General features: G+C 38.4%; 1 protein-coding gene across 1 annotated transcript in view; it reads right to left on the bottom strand.

Moving 5' to 3' along the window:
• The window catches only part of LOC123251564 (ras GTPase-activating-like protein IQGAP2), a 29,834-nt gene that overhangs the window by 772 nt on the left and 1,668 nt on the right, over positions 1 to 27,394 (bottom strand). Inside the window, exons 2-7 of the mRNA XM_044680864.1 lie at positions 25,932 to 26,056; positions 21,549 to 21,636; positions 17,430 to 17,593; positions 13,674 to 13,834; positions 7,500 to 7,624; positions 3,649 to 3,812 (exon numbers count right to left, since the gene is read on the bottom strand). Of these exons, the coding sequence (XP_044536799.1) occupies positions 3,649 to 3,812; positions 7,500 to 7,624; positions 13,674 to 13,834; positions 17,430 to 17,593; positions 21,549 to 21,636; positions 25,932 to 25,988 (759 nt within the window). The 5' untranslated portion in view covers positions 25,989 to 26,056. The remainder of the gene's footprint in view (positions 1 to 3,648; positions 3,813 to 7,499; positions 7,625 to 13,673; positions 13,835 to 17,429; positions 17,594 to 21,548; positions 21,637 to 25,931; positions 26,057 to 27,394) is intronic.

The following is a 27,394-nucleotide window of genomic DNA, read 5'->3' as shown; positions in this document are numbered from 1 at the left end:
TAACAGTGCATAACAAGAAGATCAAGGATTAATAACAAGGAATAACAGTGTAGTCTTGTAATAATACCAATAGCTGACATTTTTATAAGGTGATGAGGGTCACTTGGGATAATGTTACAGGGAGGAGTGGTATTAAGATATAACTCTTTAAGGTTTAGAAAGCTTTTTAAAAAATACCTTACCTTCTGTTTTAAAATCAATACTCTGCATTGGTTCCAAAGTAAAAGAGTAGTAAGGGTGAGGCAGCTGGGGTTAAGTAACTTAAGTCAGGTCACAAGGACTCCACATTTCATGGTGTTGCTCTTTCCTAGTTTTCCTCCTACTTGCCTGACTGTTCCATCTCAGTCTATTTTTTAAATCCCTTACCTTCTATCTTAGAATCAATGCTAAGTATAGATTCCAAGGCAGAAAACTGGTAAGGGCAAGCCAAGTGGGATTAAGTGCCTTGCTTGGGATCACACAGCTAGGAAGTATCTGAGACCAGATTTGAAACCAAGGACCTCCTGTCTGTAAGTCTGGCTCTCAATCCACTAAGACACCTAGCTGTTGGTACTCCTGGTTTAGAAAACTTTTCTACTCATTAGCTTAAGTGATCTTCAAAGTCAATCTGTTAGGTAAATACATGCTATGATTATTACCCTTATTTGATAGATGAAGAAAATAAAGTTCAAGGAAGTTAAAGACCCAATCAATACATTATGACCACTAAATTTAGAGCCAAGATAAACAGTGAAAGCATAGCTGGAGAAAGGGTGGTGAAACAAGAGCTGGTTTACATATAGGGAGGTGAAGAAAGCACAGAGATACATCCAATGGATCCCAAGAACCAGTAGGAGCAGGTGTGATCTATAGTGATCTCTATAGGGACCATCAGAAAATCAATTTTATGCATGACTGGGTTTATCTAGAGAAGTCTGGCACTGATTGTGTCGATCACCATTGAGCAAGTCGGGCAGGGCTAGATCTATTTGGGGATATTTTCATCTCATACCAGGATGAGATCTCCCAACTCAATGCTGGAGGTCTCAGAGTTTATTAGTGCTTAGGCCCAGACTTGGCAATCCAGAACCCAATATAAATAAAGCAGACTGATTAGTCAGCCAACTAATTGAATGGAATGGGTGGTTCTTCAGAAAGCATAATTATGTACCTATTCTCTCCTTACTCTGTAGTATTTCATTTTCTAAGGTGGTCAGCCTATATACAAATCAGTCCAGAAACTATACTGTACACCAGTAAACAGTGGAATTCTCTTCAGGAGTCGGTCATAGTGACCCCAGGCTCATCTTTATGGTTCCTTTAATATTTGTTGGTGGTAGCTTGCTACACATAGACTGAATGTGAAATTTGTCTTTTCTAGGGATAGGATTGAAAATACCACTGAATCCTCAATCATTACATTAATCATTATTGTGAAAAAAGATAAGAGAGGGTAGCTATGTGGCTAAGTGGATAGAGTGCCAAACCTGGAGTTGGGATAACCTGGGTTCCAATGTGGCCTCAGACACTTCATAACTGTGTGACCCTGAGCAGATCACTTGACTACCATTGCTTAGCCCTTACCACTCTTCAGGCTTATATTGACTGATTCTGTTATTAACTCTAAGAGAGAAAGTAAAGGTTTAAAAAGAAGACAGGGGAAAATATCCACCTACATCTTGATTGTGTGATTAATCCTCTACAAATTACATGTGAAGTTATTTTTGTTTCATGTAAGATCTTGGCTCAAAGAGTCTGGAATAGGTTGGCATAGTCAAAGAGTAACTTTTAAAGCAGAAGCGGAAACCCACAAAAGGGTGGTAAAGGATAGGATAAACTCCATTTGACTGAACTATCCACAATCTCCAAAAAGTTTAGATCTTTAAAAGTCAATAGGGCCAGAAAGAATAGGGCACCTCAGGACAAGATTAATCATATGATTGTAGTGTGATTGGAAATTGCCATTTCTCTCAGTTTATCCCTGGAGAGGACTGCCAAAAACACTGCAGGATTCCAAGATAAAAGTCTCAAAGTTGGCCGATTATCAAGGAACTGTTATTGTTGTTCAGTAATTTCAATTGTCTCTGATACTTCATGATGCCATCTTGGGATTATATAGGTAAAGGCAAAGGAGTGGTTTGCCATTTCCTAATCCAGTTCATTTTATAGATGAGGAAACTGAGGCAAATAGGGTTAAATGGCTTGTCCAAGGTCTCACAACTAGAAATATGAGGCCAGATCTGAACTCATGTTTTTCTGATTCTACATTTGGTACTTTATCTACTCTGCCACCTAGGGGCCAAGTTGACCTTTATTACATGGGACATAACCCAATTATGCAAAAGACTGGTGAGCTATGATAATACAAACCTCACCTGACTTAGTGGGTGATGAATGTTTATTGAATATACCCTGACAGCTACTTTTTACTTGTTTTGGGGATACTTATGCAGACCAAAAACACAGAAGGCCATGGAATGGGAACAGTAGCATAACTATGCATTTGTCCACATAAGAAGGAACCAATGGAATAGTAAAAACAGAAGAAAATATTTGGGGAAGAGAAAAAAAAGGGGGGGAGCCTGAGTATTTTTTATATTTATAGCCATGGTACCTAGCTCCATGGTCTTCTGTCTGTAAATAATATCTATCATTGGATAGTAAGGTTTTTTAGGAAAGGGATAGTATTATTTTTTTCACTTCTGTGGCCACAACACCCAATAAAGCACCTTACAGGAGGTAGGAATAAAATGTTTTGGGGGTTTTTCTTACTTTACCATGCTAACCACCAGGGAAGAACCTGCCAATCAGGAGATTTTTAGAAAACCTCTATCTCACAGAGAGCAGAATTACAAACAATAGTTGCTATTGTCACTGGGTAAATCTCTTGGTAAATATGAGCAATTTACTGATAACATTATTGTAGGTAAAAGTTCCTTATTAAAGCAACTTTGCTGTAATAATAGCCATCAGTCAGAGGACATCACAAAAGCAGCATGATGATCTCAGTTTCTACAAATTTGGTGAACAGGTGGAACAATCCTCACTCACTTTTTTTGTGGGGTGGGGGAAAGTAAGGTGAATAAAATGGAAACAAAGGATAACACTACTTAATCTTAGAAGGCAAAACTAAGACTACTGTTTAAAAATTATAGAGATATGGATTATAGTCCAAAACACAGGTTGGAAAATTCTCCACAATTTATGGTCAATGAGAGTTGCCTATAGTACAGATGGTTAAGTAACTTGCCCAGGATGACAACAACCCTGAAAAGTAAATGCTTTTATTATCCTCATTTAACTATTGTGCAAACTGAGCCAAAGAGAGATTAAAATGTGACTTGCCCAGGGTCATACAGCTAGGAAGGGTCTGTAGCTACACTTAAACTGAAGTCTGCACGACTCCTGGCTCAAAGCTCTGTCCACGGGACCGCCTGTCATTGGGGTCCAGACAATGCAGGGCCCATACTTACTTTCTAGAGAATCATTACTTTAAGCAAAAAGCAAGGAAATTCTATGAATGGCCTGAATGTCCCTCGAGGTTTCTTCCCATTCTGAGATCATACGAAATGATCCTAGGGCGAAACCTCATTTTCAAGATGATTCTGCCCTTCTAACCAAACACTCCACTCTAATACAGTCATGCCGCCAGAGTCCTTCTGCACTTACCAAGGAGTTCTCTTTCTGAAGGCTGAACAGTTCATTCTGATACATAACGGCAGCGAATGGATGAACGGGAGGGAGCTGGGCCGCAGGGTTCATGAGTGCAGTCATGGTGTTAGTGGGATGACCTTCTCGAATCACAGCATTGATTTCATCAATAGCAGCAAGCCCTGGAAGGACAAGCATGCCATGGCAGTCAGGATCTCACCTTACTTTCTTGGGGTTCTTTCCCATTGTCTCTCTCCTGGAATGGGCTTAAAGATCACAATTATCTTTACTTTTAGGGGGAGAACAAGCCTGGTTTTTGTGGCTAGACCATACCATGTGGTGCTAGATTTCAAAGTATTTCAAAGCCCAAGTACCTAGAATATTGGTCCCAAGCCACTTCTGTATCAATGTCCAGTCTCATGTTTCATTTTGTACATGAAACCAAACCCGATTCTTCTAGCCTTCAAGAATTTTAGTTCTCTCAAACTGAACGGGAATACAAAATATCCTTTCTAGTTTGCCTCTTCATTTTGTAGCATTTGATATTTCTATTTCTAGAACTTTACTATTTCCCCATCCAAATTCTATTAAACTATTAATTTCATTAAGTATTAAACTATTTGAGAGTGGGGACCAAATCATCTAAATATTTCAAATGTTAGTGGGATTGAATAGATTCTCACTTTATCTTCTGGCAATTATCACCATAGCTATAAACATGTTTTTGCCATTTTTTCCATGTTTCAAGAGCTAAGCAAGGGACCCTGCAAATAGTAAGAGTTAATGTAAGCATGTGGCCTGACTAGCAATTGACTTTTTGCAGAACACTTGACTCTCATGTCTCTGGGTTCTACCAACTGTCATTTTAAGGAAAAAATTAAAATGTGTATATCTTCACAATCTTTATATTGTCTGCACACATATCAAAACAAAGGTCACTATAACTAAGACGTGTGTGATGTAATTGTGTCAACTTCTTTAGATTTATTGGAACAAATACCGTGAAGACATGAGCTCATTCACAGTTTTTCAAAGGATCTGTAGGCTTTCTCCATCCAAAAATGATTTATATTTGAATCATGATGCCAAAAAGTTCAAAATAGAAAATCAAAAAGAAATACAAGCAAAATTCAAAGCCCCAATATAGTAAAAAAAAATTAAGTTAGAATCATTTAGTCAATGACAGAAAATTATTAATGAAAAATATAAGTACAAAACACAATAAAATTCACAATCCCAGTGTAGGTATTCAGAAGTAGAAGTGGTGTGATAAAACTGACTACTAAAAGATAAAAGATTGTATTGAGTAGTGAGAGACTTAAAAAGTTGAGGAGCAAAAAAATCTAAGGACCCCTAAAAGCTTATTGCAAAATAGCCAGAATTAAATGTTTTGATTATAAAAGTTGGGAATGTTTTACTTTAAATTATTGGCTGGATAAAAATAAATGAGAATTATTTAGATTTCAATGTGTATTTGTGTGTATCACAACTCATTGATACTAAGTATTGGTTCCAAGTCAGAAAAGCAGTACAGGCTAGGCAATTGTGTCAAAGTGAACAGAGTCACACGGCTAAGATGTGTCTGAGGTCATATTTGAACTCAGCACTTCCTGTCTCCAAGCCTTTTCTATGCACTGAGATACTTAGCTACCCTTAATATGTTTTATTGGTGAAGAGGCATAAAAATATTGTGACTATGTACTCAGTATTACATAGCTGAAAACTATACAAGGCAGGAATAAAAACCACGTTTTCTGGACTCCAAACCCAGTGGTCTATACACAATATGCCATGTTGCTTTTTGGTTTTTATGCTTCTTGGTTTTTAAGAACTACAATAATTATGACATTTCATACTTTCCTAGATCCTCCTATTTAATCTGAATTGGATTATGATGAATGTAAGCAATACTTAGCAGTAAAATAATAATTTGCCTAATCTCATTGGCCTTAAAAAAGGGAAATTAAGGCTCTGCCTAGTTTAGCTGAGGCTAATACTTTATAATTTATATAAAAACTGCTTCTCATTTCTAGGATTCTTTTAGTTTAGGACAATAATTGAGAGGCACCTTAAAAATGACTTTTCTTCCAAGGATATTTAGGCAGGTTACAGGAAAAAGAAGGTATTGAGTATTTGCAAAGCCACTCAAATGCTTTAGGCCCCGAGGTGGTGGTGGGATAGATTTTCTTGACCCATAATGTCCCTTTCCATTCTAAATCAGAGGCTGCTGTTATGCAGGAAAATGTTAGAGGAGGGCTTCTTGCCTAAATTCAACACTGAGGTCTGTATATAATACAAGCAATTTCATGGCAGATTTCCCAAATGCTTTATGAATGGAAAAATGGCAAAATACCCCTGTGGTGTCTAAAAGGGGGAATTTTGTTTTACAAATTAAAAAGGAAGAAAAATAAGACAACCCATGATGAAGCAGTATGATATGGGGCTCTCCATATTTTTCAATATCAAGGTTTAAGAAAGAAAGTTGCTCAAAATCTGTTTCAGTTCTGTCTTGTAGAAAGCTGCCAATTACCACTTACCCTGATCAGATCTACAAAACATAGACTATATTAGAGATGAATAATCCTTGATGAAAAGATGAAGATGGAGTCTCGGGCTACCTGCTCATCCAAAGAGGGCAAAAAGATTTCAAGCAGCTACAGTTGAAAAGGTCACAGATATCATTCCAAGAGAGTTTGGGAAATTTCAAAGCATGAGAAGTCCAACAAGCCTTAAAAATTGAATAACATTGAAGCAGATATGCTAAGAAAACAATGCCAAAAGCATAAGACAAAAAGAGGGAAAAGAATACATACAACGTGACTTCAGAGAAATTAAGATGAGTCACTGATGACAAGTTAAAGAAGGTGACTAAAGCAGGGACAATAACAAGGATGAGCAGTGGAGGAGGCAAATATAAGAAAATAAACCTTGAAATATCCCACAGAGGAACTTAGAGGTTATCTCCTGCAAAATCCTTACTATACAGATTAAGAAATTGAGGCCCATAGAGAACAAATGATTTTCCCAATACTCCTAAAGGCCTCAGTGACATAGCTGGGACTAGAAATCAAGACTCCTGATTTTTAACCCATTTGCTATTCACAGGAATCTAAGAAAGTATCAGTAACTTATTCAAAGAAAGGGAACAAGACTGAATTCAGCATCAATTATGTGACTGGCACTGTGCTAAGTGCTTCTTAAATATGCTCTTCTTTGATCCTTACAACAACCCTGAGAGCTAGGTACTATTATTTCCCCCATATTGGGGCTGAGGAAACTGAGGCAGAGGCTAAATCATTGACTCAGCATTGATTTAGCACTTTATACACTGAGACCCACATCAGATATTTTCTTATTGTTCTAGAATATTTCCTTAGCTGACTAAATGTTTGGTCAAATATCCCACATCCTTTACATTTCTATCATCATTAGTGATCATAATGATGATCAGAGCTCTACAGTAGAGAAAGTGTTAGCTTATATTCATTGCTATGTAAAAGGCACCTTTAGAAATCATCGAGAGGGGAAGGTAGGTGGCTGTAGATAAGAGTGCCAAACCTGGAGTTGAAAAGCCCTGGATTCCGATCTGGCCTCATATACTTTCCTAACCTAGTGACCCTGCCAAAGTCATTTAAAAACTCCACTTGCCTGGCCCTTACCTCTCTTCTGATATGAAACCAATACTATACTTGTTTTGATTCTCTTTCCATTTACTAAGACAAAAATCATGTAATAAATATTAGAACAATTTCCCCCCAAAAGGGCTGGAATTAATCATTGAGTAAACCACTGGGTAACAGTCAAACCTTCAATTATCCATAAAACCAACATTCTCAAACATTCTGGAAAACCAAACTGACTGCACTTACTTGCTTTTTCTTCTTGAATTTTCACATTGACCTTATCAATGTGATTTTGGATTTCATTCCGGCTCAAGTGATCTTGTCCTTGAGATGAGGCTTCTCTTTTGATGGACATGAGCCTGCTAGCATACCTGGGGAAGACAAAAGTCACCATACATTGATTAACCATAATTTTCTTTTTCAGTTGACTTCTTACAAATTGACTAAACAGGACAGACATTCTGAGAGCTAGATATTGGAAGCAGAGAGATGTGAGAAAAGGTAGGCAGAATGCTGTGTAGCCCTTCAGTGAGATTCATTACATAAGCATGTGGAAAATGATTATGTTGGTAAGTCAAGAGCCTTTTGGGGACTGGAGGGTCTTGAGGACACCAAGACAAAACCAAATACTCTCTAACCACGAGGAACCCTCACCTTATGAGGGGTTACACAGGGATGAATGAACATTTCCAGTATACCTAAAATGACTTCCAGGTGGGAGCATGCTGACAAGGGAAGGCTCAAGGAAGGAAGGTCTCATGTAGCTGTCCTTCCTCGAGAGCACAAAAGAGTAGGAGGGGCCTCAGACCCTTCCTAGCTTGGTGACCCTGGGTAAATCATAGCCCCATTTGGCCAGCCTTTGTTGTTCCTCTGCCTTAGAACCGACAGATGTTAAGAATTTAAAAAAATGTAAAAAGAAAAAAAGAATTTATTGCTATTGTCTAAGTGAGAACTGATGAAGGGCTGGATTTCCGTGGTAGCCATATTGATGGACTATCGATCTAAGAGATGCTGGGAATGTAGAATGCACAAGCTTGGACAACTGAAACTGAATAAGCCTTGAAAGTGTTATCAATAATCACATGTCTATGAACCTTTATTAAATTAATTAAAAGTTGGGAAAATGCTGTCCAGAAATTATCTCATTTGATGCTTACTGGGAGGTATGTGTTATGATGGTACTCACTTTACAGATTAGAATACTGAAGCAGAGGTGAAGTGATTTGAACAAGGTCACATAGCTAGTAAGCATCTGAAGCTGAATTTGAACTCGGGTTTGTCTGAGTCTCGATTCATTGCTTGAAATCTACTGTGATTCAAGTCACCTCATTGAACTGAAACTAATTTAAATACCGATTAAGTTTAGGTAAGTAAATCAGACTCAATGTTTTTAGGAAAATGTTTAATTAAAGTTCATGGCAAGTACCTTAATGTAGTCGGGGTGGGGTGGAGAGAGAGAGGGGGAGAGTGCAGAATCAAGGAAGACCAGTATGTTAGAAATCTGAGACCGAAAGGATAGTGATGACTTCAGGAAAAAAGAAAAGAACTTAGAAGAGGAGTCAGTGGGTTTGTGGGTTCAGGGTGGGTACAAAGTAGTTTCTATATATGAGGTAAAGATGCTGGTGGGATGTGAAAGTGGGTATGATGGACAGACCTGGATTGAGAACTAGTCTCTGACAAATACTACCTTTGTTACCAAGGTTTTGGTCTCTGCTTGCAACTTCTCAGTGCTTCCATGGAAAGCTAAGCTTACAAGTTACAAGTTAGAGAAATCACTTGCTGGTCTCCTGAAGGGGAAAGAGTATCCTTTACATCCCTGTGGCCCTCTCCTTTGAGCCAATGAGCTTCTCCCCTAGGAACCATTAAAAAAATTCTCAGAACATCTACTCTCATTTCCCTCCAAGATCAGCTCCTGTCTTTTCAGAGTTTTCTATTCCCTTCCTCCCTGTGATTCCCAGTTCAGCTTTGTTTGGTACACTGATATCGCCCCTCCTTATTGGAATGTAAGCTCCTTCAAACTAAGGGAGGGAAGGGCCCATCTATTTATTTATTTATTTATTTATTTATTGCTTTTATTTATAATCTCAGAACTTTTTTGGAGGTCTGGCATGTAGTGAGTGCTTAATAAATGTTCTCACTTTCTGTCTCTCCTCTCTTTGACTCCCTCCCTTGATTAATCTCTCCCTACCCTTCATGCTCCCAATATCTTTCCTCTCCCTTTTTCATGTCTCTCATATATCTATCTTTGCAATTTATGAAATTTATATATTTCTCACATGTATCAATTTCAATTGTTCTAAAATTAATTTTTAAATAAATCTAATTGCTACTACCACATTTATCTAATATATTCATAAATACTTTGACTACATGTATGACCTTATTTCATTCTTTCAATAACTTCCTAAGGTAGTAAATAAGGCAGGTAGGAATTATTATCTTCCTCATTTTGCAGATCAAGAAATTTAAGATTAAGGAAGGTTCCAAGACCTGCTTTAGGTCATAGCATTAGCATTAGAATTTGCTCTTTATTCTCTCTGTAAATCTTTGGCTCTCTTTATAATATCCTATTCAAAATAACAAATGCTAAACCTGTATAGTATTTTCCTATTGCATATTTGCCTTGATCCTGATGTAGTCCTTGGTGTGCCTACATTCTCTGGTTTTTAACTAGTGTCTTGAGAGTAAGATCACATTTTATCCTGACTGAAATAACACCCACTGTAATGTTAACAGGCACCTTTTTGACATCGAGTTTTACTGAATGATACTAATATAACGAGTGTTTCTTAAGAAAGGATGTCTTCTGTAGGGTGACTTGCCAAATACACAGAAAGTTAGGGGCAGACTTTGCACCCAATTCTTTTTCCTTTTTCCTTTTAATATTCTTTCCAGAATAACATAGTACATCCTTATGACATCTCAAGGTTTATAAAAATAGTTCTTTGGGAGATTCTCAAGTATCTGTCTTGGTAAATAAACTAACACGTTCTCTTTGTAATTGTTGTCTAGTCATTTTTCAGGCATTTCTGACTCTCTGTGACCCCATTTTTGCTTTGCTTGACAAAGATTCTAGAGCATTTTGCCATTTCCTTCTCCAGATCACTTGACAGATGAGGAACTGAGGCAAACAGGGTTAACTGGCTTTCCTAGTAAGTGTCTGAGGTTGGATTTGAACTCACGAAGATGAGTCTTCCTGATTGCTAGCCCAATGTTCTATCCACAGTCCCTAACCTATCTAGGTTATGAAAAGATATTCTAAAGATTTTTCAGTAATTCTTATCTCTTTTTGTGGGAGGCCAATAAGAGAAACAGAGTCTCAAAAAGATATTTTTGTCTGGACCCCATCGAAAGCTACTCTTGTAGTCAGAGCCAGACAGGTTGGGCTATCTAAGATAAAAATATGAGATTCCTCTTTTGACCCCTTTTATGATCCACACTTTTTCTTATTAGAATGCAATATAGCCTTATTGGAAAACTTTAAGCTCTTAGCAAACCAGCAGTCAAGAGGTTAACATTCTCTCTGTTGGTCAGAAATAGAACTGCTTGGTTTCAGACAGCCAAGGCCAAATCTAGACAAAACCTCCTCCAGTGGGGGCTATTCGCCCCTGAGAAAGTATTCCCAGGCTAAGTTTACCAATGATGGGCCAGCCAAAATTCAGCCTTGGCCTTGTTCTATTTTGAAGTCAATGAGGTTTTTTGTGCTTTGATATGACATAATTTGTAATTTCTGTGCAGTTCCTTTGTGTTTGTGTGTGAATTGGGTTTGATATACATTATATAATAAAATCCCAAGCTCATTGCCAGAGATGCAGCAACAGCCATGAGTTAAAAGAAAGATCTCCCATGTCTGTTACTTTCTTATCAACTAAGTCATCCATATCAGATTATCTGGAGATGATAAATAGATTTTGACATCTTTTTGAATCTCTTTTGCTTTCCCTCACTTATCATCTTAGCCTCCTGATATCTGTGGCTTCCTTTACCATTTAGCTAAAATCCTTCCTTCTTCAGGAGGCTTTTCCACTCTCAAGGTGCTAACGCCTTCCCTTCTCAGCTTCTTTTCTTTCTATTCTGTATCTATCTTGTATGCACAGAGGTTTTTGTATGCTGTCTCTCCATTTGAAATGTGACCTCCTCCAGGGGAAGGACCACAATTGAGCCTTTCTTTCTAGGCTTAGAACTTAACACAGTTACTGGTGGACCTGTCTTTAAGAACAGTCTATTTACAGTTTTATTTTGGAGTTCTAGTTCTATATGAGTTTGTTCTTACAACAATGACCAATATGGAAGTGAGTTTTGCATGGAAATAAAGAAAAAATTAAAAAAAATAATGACACAGTTCCTAGTGCACAATAAACATCAAGTGAATGGTGTGTTTCCATTTTCAGATCCACCTCTACTGATCTATTTTCAGTTACTTGAGTAACCATTTTTACTACCTATAAACCATTAGCTACTAAAAGTTATCTCAACTCATAAAGCAGAAAATTTCTAAAGGGAGCGAAAGTAGAAGAGAGATTCTTATGTTTTTTAACTTCATGAAAAAATATTAAAAAGCTATGAGATCATTTCTGCCTTCATAGTCCTTACAGATAGGAAATGGAAACAAGAATATTGCTTTCTAATATATGGTTGAGCAAAGTGACAGTAGACATTTCTACTGCAATCAATAGCAATTCATGGGTCAGGCAACTAAGAAATCTCAGGCCAGCCCCAGATCCCATTTTACAGATGAAGAAACAGAGGCAGGGGAATTGAAATGACTCAAGGTCAGGCAGCTAGTAAGTGACTTCAATTCAATTCTACAGCTTTATAAGATTACTTCACCTCCCTAGACGCAGGAGGATATCTTACTAAAAAGTTTTTATGAAGAAATCCTCCTGATATTTCATTCAAGTGTGCTCACTCAGTGCACAGCAATTTCAGTCAGATTCTCCCACCCTGACCCTCAGACGTCACAAGCCACTATAAGCTGCTTTGGGCCTCTATTAGAGATTCCTGTATTATGAGATACACAACTTCTCTTTCATTAAATTATCATACAATATTTTGTATAAAAAGTACGTGTACGTGAAAAATCCCTCTCCTACACTGTAAAGTCCATGAGAATAAAAATCATCTCATAATTGAAAAGTTTATCTTCTATCCAAGTCACACAGCCATGGTTCTCTGCATAGAGTTTCTTTCCATATTATGACTGTGGAATTTGGAGTCAGAAGAGATGGATTAAAATCCTTACCCTAGAGACAACTAGGTGGCTCAATGGATTGAGAGCCAGGCTGAGAGAGGGGCGGTCTTGGATTCAAAGATGACCACAGACACTTCCTAGATGCCTAACCCTGGACAAGTCACTTCATCTGCATTCTCTAGCCCTTACTGCTCTTTTGCCTCAGAATCAAAGTATAATATGGATTCTTAGATGTAAGGTATAGGTTTTTAACAAAATCCTTACTCTAGCATTTACTACCCATGGGACCACAGGCAAAGTCAATAAACCTATCTAAGCCTCAGTTTCCTTCTCTGTTAAATAGGTGCCTGGGTTAGCTGACCTCTAACATAACTTTCTTCTCTACATCCTATGCTCACCTTGGAGGTGACTGGTGTGTGTGGGGGTTTGAGGTGGGGGTATGTCAATATTTCCCTCTGGAGGTCACCAACATAAATGATGAAAAGCCTGTACAGCATGATTGAAAAGTATCCTGGCTTTGCTCTCTACCTCATTCATGAATGTTTCTCAAACTTTTCACTTGGGTTTAGAACATCCATTCAGCCAGAAGTAATGGCTCTTGTGTCTTTGCTGTCCAGGAGTGAGTTCTGGGAGCACCAAATGAAAGGAACAGCAGCTGAAGATTGGAATCTGATATCTAGGACCCTCTTCTAGTATGTCCCAAGGAAAAAGCAAAAGGAAGCCTATTCTTTTCAATGTCTGCTTCTTCCCCTTTGATAGCAGGGTATGGGACAGCTGGATGGGGATGCCATCAAGGTGGGTGAAGGTGATCAGATCTACCAGTGCAGAGAGTTGCCTTAGACACTGAGAGCTCAACTTGGTCTGGCTCACCCAGGCGATACCAGGACTCAAATGCAGGTCCTGCTGAATTCTTCTTGAGCCTGTTACATAACCTCTCCTAATTGACAGAGGGCCCTGGGTAGCACCTTTACATTAAAGGAGGTGAAATGTCAAGGTGGCATTCTCCTTACATCAAACACAGTTGAATGAAATACAGTGAAGACAACCTACATAAGCATTCTTAGCACTTCATGACCATGTGGAAGATGTAAGATCAGGAAACAAAACATTTCAAAAGGGGCATGACAGGAAGGACTGCATTCTTGAGATTGAAGGTCCCTGGAGTAAATGACAGCAGAATCTCGCTTCTATCATTTACAAAGAGCTGAAAGGAATGAAGGATCCCTTACCGTTCCAAGTGGTCTTCATCCAGGTTATTTAAGCCTAATGAAGAATTTCTGAGATGATTCTGAATTGACACAAGATCCTCGGTTTCCAATACCTGGTTAAGCAAAGCAACGGCTGACAACATTTCTACTGTCATGGACAGCTCCTCATGGGCCAGGTAGTTCTGTAGGAAAATATATGTCAATGAGGAGAATTTTCTCAGTATTACACAAAGTATTATTTAAAAAATAAAAAAAATTCATCAAACACATTTCTTTCAAGGAGGCCAAGGTCAAAGTTTGAGAAATCAAAATGAATAGGAATAACCATGGATAATAAGAATAACAAAAATGGATGAAAAGGAATAGCAGTGTAGTCTGTAATAATACCAACAACTGATATTTTTACAAGGTAATTATGAAAGCCACTTGGGGGTATTGTCACATGGAGCAGTGGTATTAATTCAAATATAGTGCTTTAAGGGTTAGAAATGTTTTTTTTTTAATAAATCCCATACATTCTGTTTTAGAAACAAAACTGTGTATTGGATCCAAGACAAAACAGTGGTTAGCGCTAGGCAATGGGAGTGAAGTAACTTAAGTAAGGTCAAACAGCTATAACATTTCATGGTATTGCCCTTCCCTTGTTTTCCTCTTACTTGCCTGACTGTTCCATCTCAGTCTATTTTTTAAATCCCTTACCTTCTATCTTAGAATCAATGCTAAGTATAGATTCCAAGGCAGAAAACTGGTAAGGGCTAGGCAGTTGGAGTTAAGTGCCTTGCTTGGGATCACACAGCTAGGAAGTATCTGAGCCCAGATTTGAAACCAAGAACCTCCTGTCTGTAAGTCTGGCTCTCAGTCCACTAAGACACCTAGCTGTTGATACTCCTGGTTTAGAAAACTTTCCTACTCATTAGCTTAAGTGATCTTCAAAGTCAATCTGTTAGGTAAATACATGCTATGATTATTACCCTTATTTGATAGATGAAGAAACTAAATTCAAAGAAGTTAAGGACTATCAATACATTATGACCACTAAATTTAGAGCCAAGATGAATAGCAGAGGCATGGCTGGAGAAAGGGTGGTGAAACAAGAGCTGGTTTACATATAAGGAGGTGAAGAAAGCACAGAGATACATCCAATGTATCCCAAGAACCACTGGGAGCAAACTGGCAATATTGGAGGTGTATGGGTAGTGATCTCTATAGGGACCATAGGAAAATCAATTTTTTGCATGACTGGGTTTATCTAGAGAAGTCTGGCACTGATTGTGTCGATCACCATTGAGCAAGTCGGGCAGGGCTAGATCTATTTGGGGATATTTTCATCTTAAACCAGGATGAGATCTCTCAACTCAGTGCTGGAGGTCCCAGAGTTTTTCAGTGCTTAGGCCAGACTTGGCATTCCAGAACCCAGTGGAAATATAGGTGGCTGATTAGTTAGTCAACTAAATGATTAGAATAGGTGGTTCTGCAGAAAGCATTATTACATGCCTATTCTCTTTTTACTTACTCTGTAGGATTTTTTTCCTAAGGTGGTCAAGTCTACATACTAATCAGACTAGAAAATATACTGTGCATTAGTAAACAGTGGAATTCTCTATGGGAGTCAGTCACAGTGATCCCAGGCTCATCTTCATGGTTCCGTTGGTATTTGTTGGCTGGCTGGTGGCTTGTTACATATAGACTGAAAGAGCAATTTGCCTTCTCTAGGGTTAGGACTGAAAATACCACTGAATCCTCAACTAATTAATCATTAATACATTAATCATTGTAGCAAAAATAATGGAAGAGGGCAGCAAGGTGGCTAAGTGGATAGATCACCAAACTTGGAATTGGGAGAATTTGGGTTCAAATGTGGCCACAGATAGTTCATAGTTGTGTGACTCTGGGGAAATCACTTCACTTCCATTGCTTAGCCCTTACTACTCTTCTGCCTTGTATTGACTCTGACAGAAGGTAAAAGTTTAAAAAGATGATCATGCCAGATGAATCCTCTACAAATTACATGTGAAGTGACTTTTTTTTTTCATGAAAAATCTTGGCTGGAATATGTTGGCAAAGTCAATGACTAACAGTTAAAACAGAACTGATGACCTATGAAGGGATGGTAAATGACAGGATAAATTCCATTTGACCTAACTATCCACAATCTCCAAAAGATTTTGGTCTAGAAGAATCAATATGGCCAGAAAGAATAGGGCACCCCAGGACAAGATTAATCATGACTGTAGTGTGATTGGAAATTGCCATGTCTCTCAGTTTATCCTTCAGGAGGGTTCAAGATAAAGGTCACAAAGTTGGTCAAGTATCAAGATATTTATTGTTGTGCAATCGTTTCAATCATCTCCAACACTTCATGACTCCATTTAAAGTTTTCTTGGCAGAGACAAGGGAGGGGTTTGCCATTTCCTTATTCATTTGATTTTATAGATGAGGAAACTGAGGTAAATACAGTTAAATGACTTGCCCAGGGTCACATAACTAGTAAGTATGTGAGACCAGATTTCAACTCATGTTTTTCTGATTCTACATCTGGTACTTTATCCATTTTGCCACCTAGCAGACAAGTTGTCCTTTAACACAGGAAAAAACCCAACTGTGCAACAGACTTGTGAGCTATGATTATATAAACCTCACCTGACTTAAGGGGTGATGAATGTTTATTGAATATACCCTGATAGCCACTTTTTTACTTATTTGGGGGATACTTATGCAAACCACAAACACAGGAGGCCATGGAATGGGTACAGTAAGATAAATATGCATGTGTTCAAATAATAAGGAACAAATGGAACAGCAAAAACAGAAGAAAATATTTAGGGAAGAGAAATAAAAAGGGAGCCAGGACATTTTTTATATTTATAGTTATAGTACCTACCTCTATGGTTATCTGTCTATAAATCATAGCTATCATTGGATATTATGGTCCTTGAGGAAAGGAGTAGTATCATTTTTCATTTCCATGGCCACAACACCAACAAAGTGGCTTACACGAGGTAGAACTGTGATTTTTTACTTTTACAAACTAACCACACGGGAAGAATCTGCAATCAGGAGATTTTTAGAAAACCACTATCTCACAGAGAGTAGAATTCTAAAAAAAGTTGCTATTATCATTGGGCAAAGTTTTAGTAAATATGAGCAATCTACTGTTAACTCATTATTGTGGGAGACAGTAGATTTATTAAGACAAATTTGCTGTAACAATAGCCATAAGTCAGAGGATAGTACAAAAGCAACATTGATGATCTTGGTTTCTACAAGTATGGTATACAAGGGGAACAATCCTCTTTCACTTATTGTTGGGGGTGGGGGACAGTTAGGTGGATAAATGGAAACAAGGGGTAATACTACATAATCCTAGAAAGCAAAAGTAGGACTATGGTTTAGAAATAATACAGAGGTAGATTATAGCCCAAAATACAAGTTGGAAAATTCTCCACAATTTATGGTCAAAGAGAGTTGCCTAGAGCACAGATGGTTAAGTAACTAGCCCAGGATTAAAACAATCCTGAAAAGTATATGCTTTTATTATCATCATTTAAGAGTTGTGCAAACTGAAGCAAAAAGAAATTAAAATGTGGCTTGCACAGGGTCACACAGCTAGTAAGAGTCTGTAGCCAGAATGGCCTGAATGCCCCATGAGGTTTCTTCCCATTCTGAGATCATGCAAAATGATTGTGGAGCAACACCTCATTTACAAGATGATTCCGCTCTTCTAACCAAACACTCCACTCTGAGACAGTCATGCCGCCAGAGTCCTTCTGCACTTACCAAAGCGTTCTGTTTCTGAAGGTTGAACAGTTCATGCTGATACATAATGGCAGCAAATGGATGAACAAGAGGGAGCTGGGCCTCAGGTTTCATGAGTGCAGTCATGGTGTCACTGGGATGACCTTCTCGAATCACAGCATTGATTTCTTCAGTAGCAGCAAGCCCTGGAAGGACAAGCATGCCATGGCAGTCAGAATCTCACTTTTATTTCATTGGTGGTGTTTCCCCATCGTCTCTCTTTGGGATTGGGCTTACAGATCAAAACTGTTAAGGAGAACCAGTCTAGTCTTTGTGGCTAGACCATACCATGAGGTGCTGCACATGGGAGGTCTCATTAATTTTCAACAGGAATAATAGATCAGCTGTTGCCATATACCTTTTTAGCTTACCAGAGGAATACTGCAACAGGGACTTAAAAAGGCCTCCATCTTGAAGGTAATTTGCAATGGGATTCCTTAGTTGCAGCAATCTTTGCTTTTCAGTGTGTGCAAATGAAAAAAAAAATCATGAAATGTATCTATACTTTTTATAAATCTAAATTTTAACTTTAAAATTACACTTTATTATATTTTTTCTCTTCTCTCAAATATCTGCTTCAGTCTTTATATTTTCATTGTTTATTCTGATTTGGACAAATGCCTCTTTATTCATTAGGCAGCCTAACAGTCTATGTTTAAAGTCTGAATAAGTATTTCAAAGCACACGTACCTAGACTATATTTTTGCAATTATAAACATAGCTATAAACATGTTTTTGGCATTTTTTTCTATCTTTCAAGTACTTAGCAAGGGACCTGGCACATAGTGAGTGTTATTTTTAAGCATGTAGACTGACTAGCAATAGACATTTCTCAGAATACTTTCCTCTTGTGGCTTTGTGTTCTTCAAAGTGTCATTTTAATATAAAAATATATGATTTTCATCATTTTTATATCATTTACACACATTTCAAAACAAATAATACCATAACTAGCCATGTGTGATTTAATTGTGTCAACTTCTTTTGATTTATATTGATTTAATAAATCCCATGAAGACATGAGCTCATTCACAGTTGTTTTTGTTGTTGTTGTTGTTGTTGTTGTTTTTTAAATCCTTACCTTCCATCTTGGAATCAATACTGTGTATTGGTTTCAAGGCAGAAGAGTGGTAAGGGGTCAAGTGACTTGCCCAGGGTCACACAGCTGGGAAGTGCCTTAGGCCAGATTTGAACCTAGGACCTCCCATTTCTAGGTATGGCTCTCAATCCCCTGAGCTACCCAGATGCCCCCTCATTCAGTTTTTAAAAAACAAATTGAAAAGAATCTTCAGACACAGTCACAGCTTCTTTGACTTGGAGACCAGGAATAAAATCCAATGGGTTATACACAAACTAAATTTTAAGGTTTCTTGTGAGGACATTTCAGAAACATAGACTTTGTATGGTTTTCAGGGACCAGGGAATAGAATTAGCTGTCAACAAATGGGAAGAATGATTGCTGTTTTTGTGGGGAATAGACCAAAATAGGACTCAATCCCTGTTAAGGCAGATATGCAGAACATACAAATAAAATTCAACAGAGAAACTTTAGACCTTTTCAACACTTGTGCTCTTTCGAACTATCCCAGATTCCAGGTAAGATTACATAAAACACATCCTTGACAGATGGAAAATTATTCCCTATCTAAAGACATCCACAAGGAGCCTACACACATCTTCTATAAGGCATTCTGCCATCTGACATCACTCATGGTCAGGAAATGCTTATGTCGAGTCTGCATCCATCCCATGGCCAAAAGTTATGCTTGCCTTCAAACAAACACTCAGGGAAAATGAAAACTACATTACTATGTGAAGGAACATGTCAAGGGAAAAAAAAAAGCCAGGTTGAGATCCTTGTACTCTTTGGCTATTTTCACACCTCACCTGTAAGATGTTAATCATGGAGTAAGGTTTTTCACTTCTTTCTAAACCTTTGAAGGGAGAATTATGTCTTTTGCAAACTCTTTACAACAATAAAAATAATGGATCCACACATGATCAGGTCAATCATTATTGACTATTCCTGATCTGCATGAAGAGACTAATATGTTCTTCTCCCCCAGAAAAGACAACACAGCTTTCTATTGCCATATATTGTAGGAAAAACAGAGCAGAGAAAACAAAGAGAACATGAGAGTCAGGCCACCACGTTCTGTAAGTGCAGTTTACAACAAAAGCTGAAGCCTTTGGCAAATGGATTATTTTCGAGGGCCATGGAAAAGTGTCAGACACGCAGTTACCATATTCTGCTGTTAATTGAAAACTCCTTCAATTGGTATTTGAAAAACAAAACACTCTCTAAGCTAAACAAGAGCTACATTGTAAAATGTTTAAGTGGATTATTATTCACTGTCCTTAAGGCTTGACTGAAATACATTAAAAGCAATATTTTCCCCAAATCAACTTTTGCTCCTGATGAACTACATATTTTCAAATGAGGAAAAATTAAAGGCTTCAGAAGAAATTTTTTTCTATATTAAAGTCATAAAGCCATGCAACATTTTTTAACACTTTAATGTACATATGACTATTATTAGCCAAAAATCATTCCACTGAATCCTGAATACCTTTCCAACTTAAAAACGAGGGAGAAAATACATAGTCAACTAGAACAAATTGGCAGCCAGGCAATTTAAGAACTTAGGCTATTAGTGAAATTTTGTAGACAGGATACATTTTCTTTCGAATTGCAAAGAAAATCTGATCCCTAGGAAAGAAACAGTAGCTTTAACACTTCAAAAATAAATGAAAGTAAAAAGCTACAAATGACTTTACTCCTTACACAGATTCTTCATCAGCAATACTACCTTATTCCTTGTTTTATTTTTGCCAAAGCATAATGGAATACCCAACTTCAGATCAGAAAGAGAAAGTTCAAATTATGCTTCTATTAATGACTAATATTTGACTGCTACTATATTCACAATCCATTTGGTGGAATAAAACAGAAAACATTAATGTGTCCAAAGTTAAGTACTATCTCAGGGAAAAAAAAAGCATTTTCCATCAAAACTCTGAAAATGTTCTATAATCCTAGACTACCTTTCTGCATGTTGTGGCTTTTTTTTTTTAATCAGCCATATGGAATTATACAAACATTTCCTTCATCTTAATGGTATCTGAATTTTTGCAAGGCACCATGAAAGTTCCATTTTAATAGCAAAGCATTTCAGCTATATGGACACGCATGCATTAATTATGAGCTTTAAAACAATGAAAAAATACAAGTCCGCAAAACTCGTCCAAAGGTAGTGTAAAGGGTACACTGGGATCTGTTGAGGCTTCGTGATACATGGGCAATTTACATTCACTTGGGTCAAGTCCAAATTAAATTCCGGACTGGAGTTCAGGGGGAAATGACTCCTATTAGAAGGGGAAAAAAATGCAGGCTGAGGCATGGAAACTAGTATATTCTCACTTTAATTAACTGAATTTTACATTCCTTAGAGTCACTCAACTCTTCTAGGTGCCATGAGGAATTTAGCTGCATGAATCCAGAAGGGTTCAGAACTGTAGGATTCAAACCTGGCATGAACACTCCTTCCTCTTGCCTGTCAACAGTCTCACTGACTTGGACTAAAGCCATGCAGGTTTAAAGAAAACAATTCTTATACACTTTGAACTTTTTGGGGTGGGGAGGCAGGTGCTAAACCAAAGAACAGCTCTCACTTTCCCAGTAGAACACCATGACATGAAACTGAGTAAGGATCTGTAGGCTCTTTCTCCATCCAAAAATGATTTAAGTTTGAATCATGACATCAAAAGATTCAAAACAGAGAAATAGAAACCACAACAAAATTCAAAGTATCAGTGTAGGTATTCAGCAATAGAAGTGGTGTGATAAAAATGACAACTAATACATTGTATTGACTAGCGAGGGATTTTAAAATTGAGGAACAAAAAACTCCACGGACCCCTAAAAGCTTAATGAAAAATACCCAGACACCCATCTACTCTCATAAGCAATTGTAACCTTTTAAAAAGTATTTTTCATTTAAAAAATACAATTTGGCAAGGCATCTGTTTTCAGTTTTACTCTATTTCAGCCTATCACTTAGCAAATACAAGGCATTTCCTTCACAAAATAATATCACTTACTGTTGATTTTATTGATGGTTTCTTTTATTTCTGCATGGGTCAGTAGCTCTTCTTTTGCATCTCTTTCTTCTTCAGAAAGAAGGATATTCTGAAAAATAATACCTTCACTGATTCCCTCAAAAAAGCAAATAGGTTTTAAAGAGTTAAGTCCTTAAGGTAAAATCTTTCTAAATGTGGCACTGATCCTCATGCCAAATATGGGCTTAATAGACACAGAGTCAAAATTCATTTTTGTTACTGTTGTTCAATATTTGTAAAACCACATTTATTTTGTCATTCAATTGTTTGCTGTGTCTAATTCTTCACCATTCTATTTAGGATGTTGTTGGCAAAAACAGTGAAGTGGTTTGCCACTCTTCCAATACAACTTGGAGAAAAAGTTCTCCTGGGAGCTACAAATTTTCTCTTTGAATCATCATCTCAGAGCTTAAAGACTGTGCTTATTTATACAGAGCTGAAATTTTTATCCTCCAGATCAGGGGTCGGCAACCTTTTTGGCCATGAGAGCCATTAACGCCACATTTTTAAAAATGTAATTTCGTGAGAGCCGTACAGTGCTCACAGTGCATGCTCCTGTAACAGCGCCTGAAAAAAAAATTGACTTTATGGCTCTTGCAGAAAGAGCCATATCTGGCCCTCAAAAGAGTCAGATATGGCTCAAGAGCCATATGTTGCTGACCCCTGCTTCAGATGAATCTAGACTAGAATAAACTAACCATGGGAGGCATGAAATTGTGAACACAGCTGCTTTCAGGGGAAAAGAATGAATCCTGGATGAAAGTTCTGGCCATTTGGGTGAGGGGAGAGGAAGGAAGGGAAGGTAAGAATTTTTTTCTTAATTGTTGCATGAAGTACACATATTGATGCCCGTGGTTTCATACAAGAGAACTTTAAGGAAAAATATAGCTGGGATTGAGATTTTTCTCAAGGAACAACATGAGGAACATAAGGATTCCATGAAAACTAGGGTTGGGAAGTGATTCTAGGTCAGTGATGGTGAACCTTTTGGAATCCTTTAGGGACATGTGGGGTATCTCCCCTGAGCCCCAGTCTTGGTGCCTGGGTTCTGACTCCTGACATGGTCCTGCCCACGCTGCAACAATGTGCTATCCCTCCCTCCTCCCCAGCACTGGAGAGAGGGGCTTTGGGGAGAGCTGGATCCCAGCTGGCTGGAGCCTGGGGAAGCCAACTCCTGCAGCCATGGGGATCTGCCCTTGCACCCAGCTGCCCTGGGGGCTGCCTGAGTGAGGGGGATTCTACCTGGTCATGGGCTGGGGAGGTGGGGCAAGCCCAGGGGAGAGACGACTCAGGAGACCCATCTCCCTCACTCTGCATGTTGGGGTGGGGCCAGCTCCCCACAAGCTCATGCCTAGACAAAGCCATCTCCTGTGGCCATGGGACCTTCCCCTGCATCCAGCCCTGCCTGCCAATTGGGCTGCCATTCCCAAGGGGGTGGGAGCAGGAGGCAGAGGGAGTGCAGTTACCCTTCGGTGGCTGAAGTCACCCCCCAGAGACTGGCAGCTGGCAGGAAAGGAGAGAAGAAAGGGGAAATCTTTTCTGGAGAGCGACAAAGGGAAGGTGTGCCCTGAGTACTCTGCTCAGGACAGGCAGTAAGTGCTCGGGGCAGGGAAGAGACTCTGCAGGGGATTGCCCTTCCCCAACCCCCACGCCACCAGAGAGGTCTCTGGGTTCCATCTTTGGCATATATGCCATAGCTTCGCCATCATGGTTCCAGCACTTTCAAAGTAAACCCTCCTTCTAACCTTCCTATCTCAACCATATCTCCTGGTTCTTTTCTTGTGAGCTTCAATAAAACTGCAAATTCCTCATGTATTTGGGGGCTTTGAATTGAAAGTCTTTTACTGCATTATAAACTTTCAAATTCTTTTGTCCGTGCCCTGCCTTCTTTCTTATTAACAATACTTCAAATATCTCCCTAGTAGTCACTTTTCTTCAGCTGAAACTTTATTATATTTCCTATGTTCCTATGATCATAATTACTTTGTTTTACATTTACATTTACTCATTATATAATGAAGTACCTTCACTTTTGCAATCTCTTCTTTTCTCTGCTTGGCTTTCCAAAGTTCCTTTTGATAATTCTCGGCCAAGCTATCACTGACAGAGGTTAAAAATGCATTTGGATTCTTCAGAGTTACAAGAGTCTGCTCTGCAATGCCCTCCTTAATAGCTTTATTAATTGGAATGGCTGCAGCATTCCCTGAAGGTGGGAGAGGAATAGAAGGCATTTTTTAAAGCAACAAATGCAAATAGGAGGAGAAATGTTGTGGTGATAAATGTCCCCCCCTGTTTTACCTTAAATTATTGTCTGGATAAAAATAAAGGAGAACCATTTTGGGGTGTGTGTGTGTGTGTTTAAGCCCTTACATTCTGTCTTAAACTTCATACTAAGTATTAGTTCTAGGGCAGAAGAGCAGTAAGGACTAGGCAATTGTGGCAAAGTGACTTGACAGGGCCACATAACTAAGACCTGTCTGAGGTCACATTTGAATTGAGGACTTCCTGTCTCCAAGCCTTTTCTATCCAATGAGACACCAAGCTGCACTTAATGAGCTCAGGGTTACATAGCTGAAAACTATATGAGGCAGGACTAAAAACCTAGTTTTCTGGATTCATAACCCAGTGGTCTATAATGTAAAAGAGAATTCTTTGTTCTCTTTGAGTTTACACTTGTGAAAGGGTATCTTTTATTCTCTTTGCCTAGTTGGAGCTATTCTGACTTAACACTAACATAAGTACCTTACTAGATTGTGAGAACCTGATTAACTCTCCTTTGAATCAACATAAGCTTGAACTAGGTGGATGAACTTGAAAAACACTTAGTGAATTCACACCCTATTTAGTGCTAGCTGAGAAGCCAGCAAGATACTTGGAGAGCTTCACCCTTTTTTATAACTCAAACAGTCAGAAACTTGTGAATTCTTTTAAGAGTTTACACCCTCAGAAACTGAACCCTTTCAATGAGTATTCATTCCTCCAGAAGGTACAAATTGGTTCCTACAAACACTGCCCTACGGGCAGTGCTAGACTATTTTGAAGCTGTGATTGGCCCCTGTGAAGAGGGGAGGAGACAAGAAGGCAATATAAAAGGCCCTGAATTTCAGAGGTTAGGAGAGTGGACTCCAAGAAGAGAGTCCACTCCAAGAAAGAAGTAGGCTTCAAGAAGAAGGTTGGCTCCAAGAAGAAAGTCGGCCTCAGGAGTCACCTTGAGCTCAAGCCATTGTCTTGGCCTGCCTCTTGGAGGGAACTTGGGTGGGTGAATGGATAGCTGGCTTTCTTCCAGTCTTCTGGAGAGAGTTTGATTCCCATTGAAAGTTAATAAATCCTGGCTGAGTCAAGCACTGGAACAATATTTGGAATGTCTCATGTTTAAGATTTACATTTCATGGTTTGAAACTTGCCCGTTGTCTTTAATGGTTACCCAAAATGTCCCTCTCTTTAGAAAGTTCCATGTGTTCAGGCACTTTGTTAAAATACAAAATTGGTGGAATCGGTTTTTACAAACTGTCCTCTTTATGTCTTTCACCTATGTAAATTATAATTTTTTTTATTAGATAGGTTAATATCTTCTCTACCCTTTCATTACTTCCACTCTTTCCATCTCTTTTATAAATAAAATATTTATAATTTTCATATATTTGGCTAAACCATTAATTTTAACACTTATACAACAACCTGAGAGGTAGTTACTATTATTTTCCCCATATTGGGGCTGAGGAAACTGAGGCAGAGGCTAAATAATTTGCCGAAGGTCATAGATCTAGTTAGTATCTGAGACAAGATTTGACCTCAAGACTTCTTGACTATGGATTCAGCACTTTATACACTGAGACACATTAGATATTTTCTGATTATCTGAGTATGTTTCCTTGGTTGACTAAATGTTTAGACCAATATCCAACAACCTTTACATTTCTATGATCATCAGTGATCATAATGATGATCAGAGCTCTATAGTCAAGAAAGGGTTAAGTTATATTCATTGCCATTTAAAAGGCACCTTTAGAAATAATAGAGAGGGGAAGGTAGGTGACTGTGGGTAAGAGTGTGGAACCAAGAGTTGAGAAGCCCTGAATTCAGGTCTAGCCTCACATACTCTCCTAACTGAGTGATCCTGCAAAAGTCATTTATAACTCCACTTGACTAGCTCTTACCTCTCTTCTGACTTGAAACAAGTATTTTGTTTTGATTTTCTTTCCAGTTACTAAGGCAAAAATCATGTAATAAATATTAGAACAATTTCCCCCCGTAAATGACTAGAATTAAAAATTTAGTAAACAATTGCGTAAATGCCAAATCTTCAATTATCCAGAATACCTACATTTTCAACCATTCTGGAAAACCAAACTTGACTGCACTTACTTGCTTTTTCTTCTTGAATGTCCAAATTGACTCTATAAATGTAATTTTGGATTTCATCCCGGCTCAAGTGATCTTGTCCTTCAGATGAAGCTTCTCTTTTGATGGTCATGAGCCTGCTAGCATACCTGTGGAAGACAAAAGTCACCATACATCGATTAACTATAATTTTCCTTTTCAGTTGACCTCTTACAAAATTGACTTGACAGGACAGACACTCTGAGAGCTAGATATTGGAAGCAGAGCGATATGAGAAAAGGAAGGCAGCATGCTGTGTAGCCCTTCAGTGAGATTCACTATATAAGCATGTGGGAAATGATTATGTAGGTAAGTGAAGAGCCATTTGGGGACCGGAGTGTCTTGAGGACAACAAGACAGAACCAAATAGTCTCTGACCACAAGGAAGATTCACCTTATGAAGGGTTATACAGGGAAGGACAAACATTTACAGTACATGCAAAATGACTTCCAGGTTGGGGCATGCTGACAAGGGAAGGCTCAGGGAAGGAAGGTCTCGTGTAGCTGTCCTTCTCCAGAACACACAAAAGGGTAGGAGGAGCCTCAGACCCTTCCTAGCTTGGTGACCCTGTGTAAATCATAGCCCCACTTGGCCAGCCCTTGTTGTTCTTCTACCTTAGAACCGACAGAAGGTAAAGGATTAAAAAATGAAAAAAGGAAAAAAAGAATGTATTGCTATTTTCCAAGTGAGAGCTGATGAAGGGCTGGTTTCTGTAGTAGCCATATTGATGGACTATAGATCTAAGAGATGTCGGGAATGTCTAATGCACAAGATTTGGCGACTGAAACTGCATAAAGCTTGAAATTGTTATTAATATTCACTATAATCCTTGATTAAACTGATAAAAAGTTGGGAAAGTGCTCTGTATAAATTATCTCATTTGATGCTTATAACAGCCCTGGGAAATATGTGTTATGGTGGTATCCACTTTACAGATTAGAATACTGAAGCAGAGGTGAAGTGATTTGAACAAGTTCACCTAGTTAATAAGCATCTGAGGCTGAATTTGAATTCGGGTCTGTCTGAGTCTCGTTTCAGTGCTTAAAAGTTACTGTGATAGGGTAGCTGGGTAGCTCAGTGGATTGAGAGCCAGGCCTAGAGACGGGAGGTCCTGGGTTCAAATCTGACCTCAGACACTTCCCAGCTGTGTGACCCTGGGCAAGTCACTTGACCCCCATTGCCCACCCTTACCACTCTTCTGCCTTGGAGCCAATACACAGTATTGATGGAAGGTAAGGGTTTTTAAAAAAAAAAGTTACTGTGATACTAGTCACTTCATTGAAGTTAAATTAATTTAAATATTGATTATGTAAGTTTCGTTAAGCAATTCAGGTTCAATGTTTTTAGGAACATGTTTAATTAAAAGATCATGGCAACTACCTTAATGTAGTGGGGTCTGGGGGCGGGGTAGAGAGGTAGAGAGAGAGAGAGAGAGAGAGAGAGAGAG

This window comes from Gracilinanus agilis, chromosome 1, assembly GCF_016433145.1.
Source record: "Gracilinanus agilis isolate LMUSP501 chromosome 1, AgileGrace, whole genome shotgun sequence".
NCBI lineage: Eukaryota > Metazoa > Chordata > Mammalia > Didelphimorphia > Didelphidae > Gracilinanus > Gracilinanus agilis.
The sequence above is the reverse complement of the archived record's forward strand: the minus strand, read 5'-3'. Positions and strand labels throughout refer to the sequence as shown.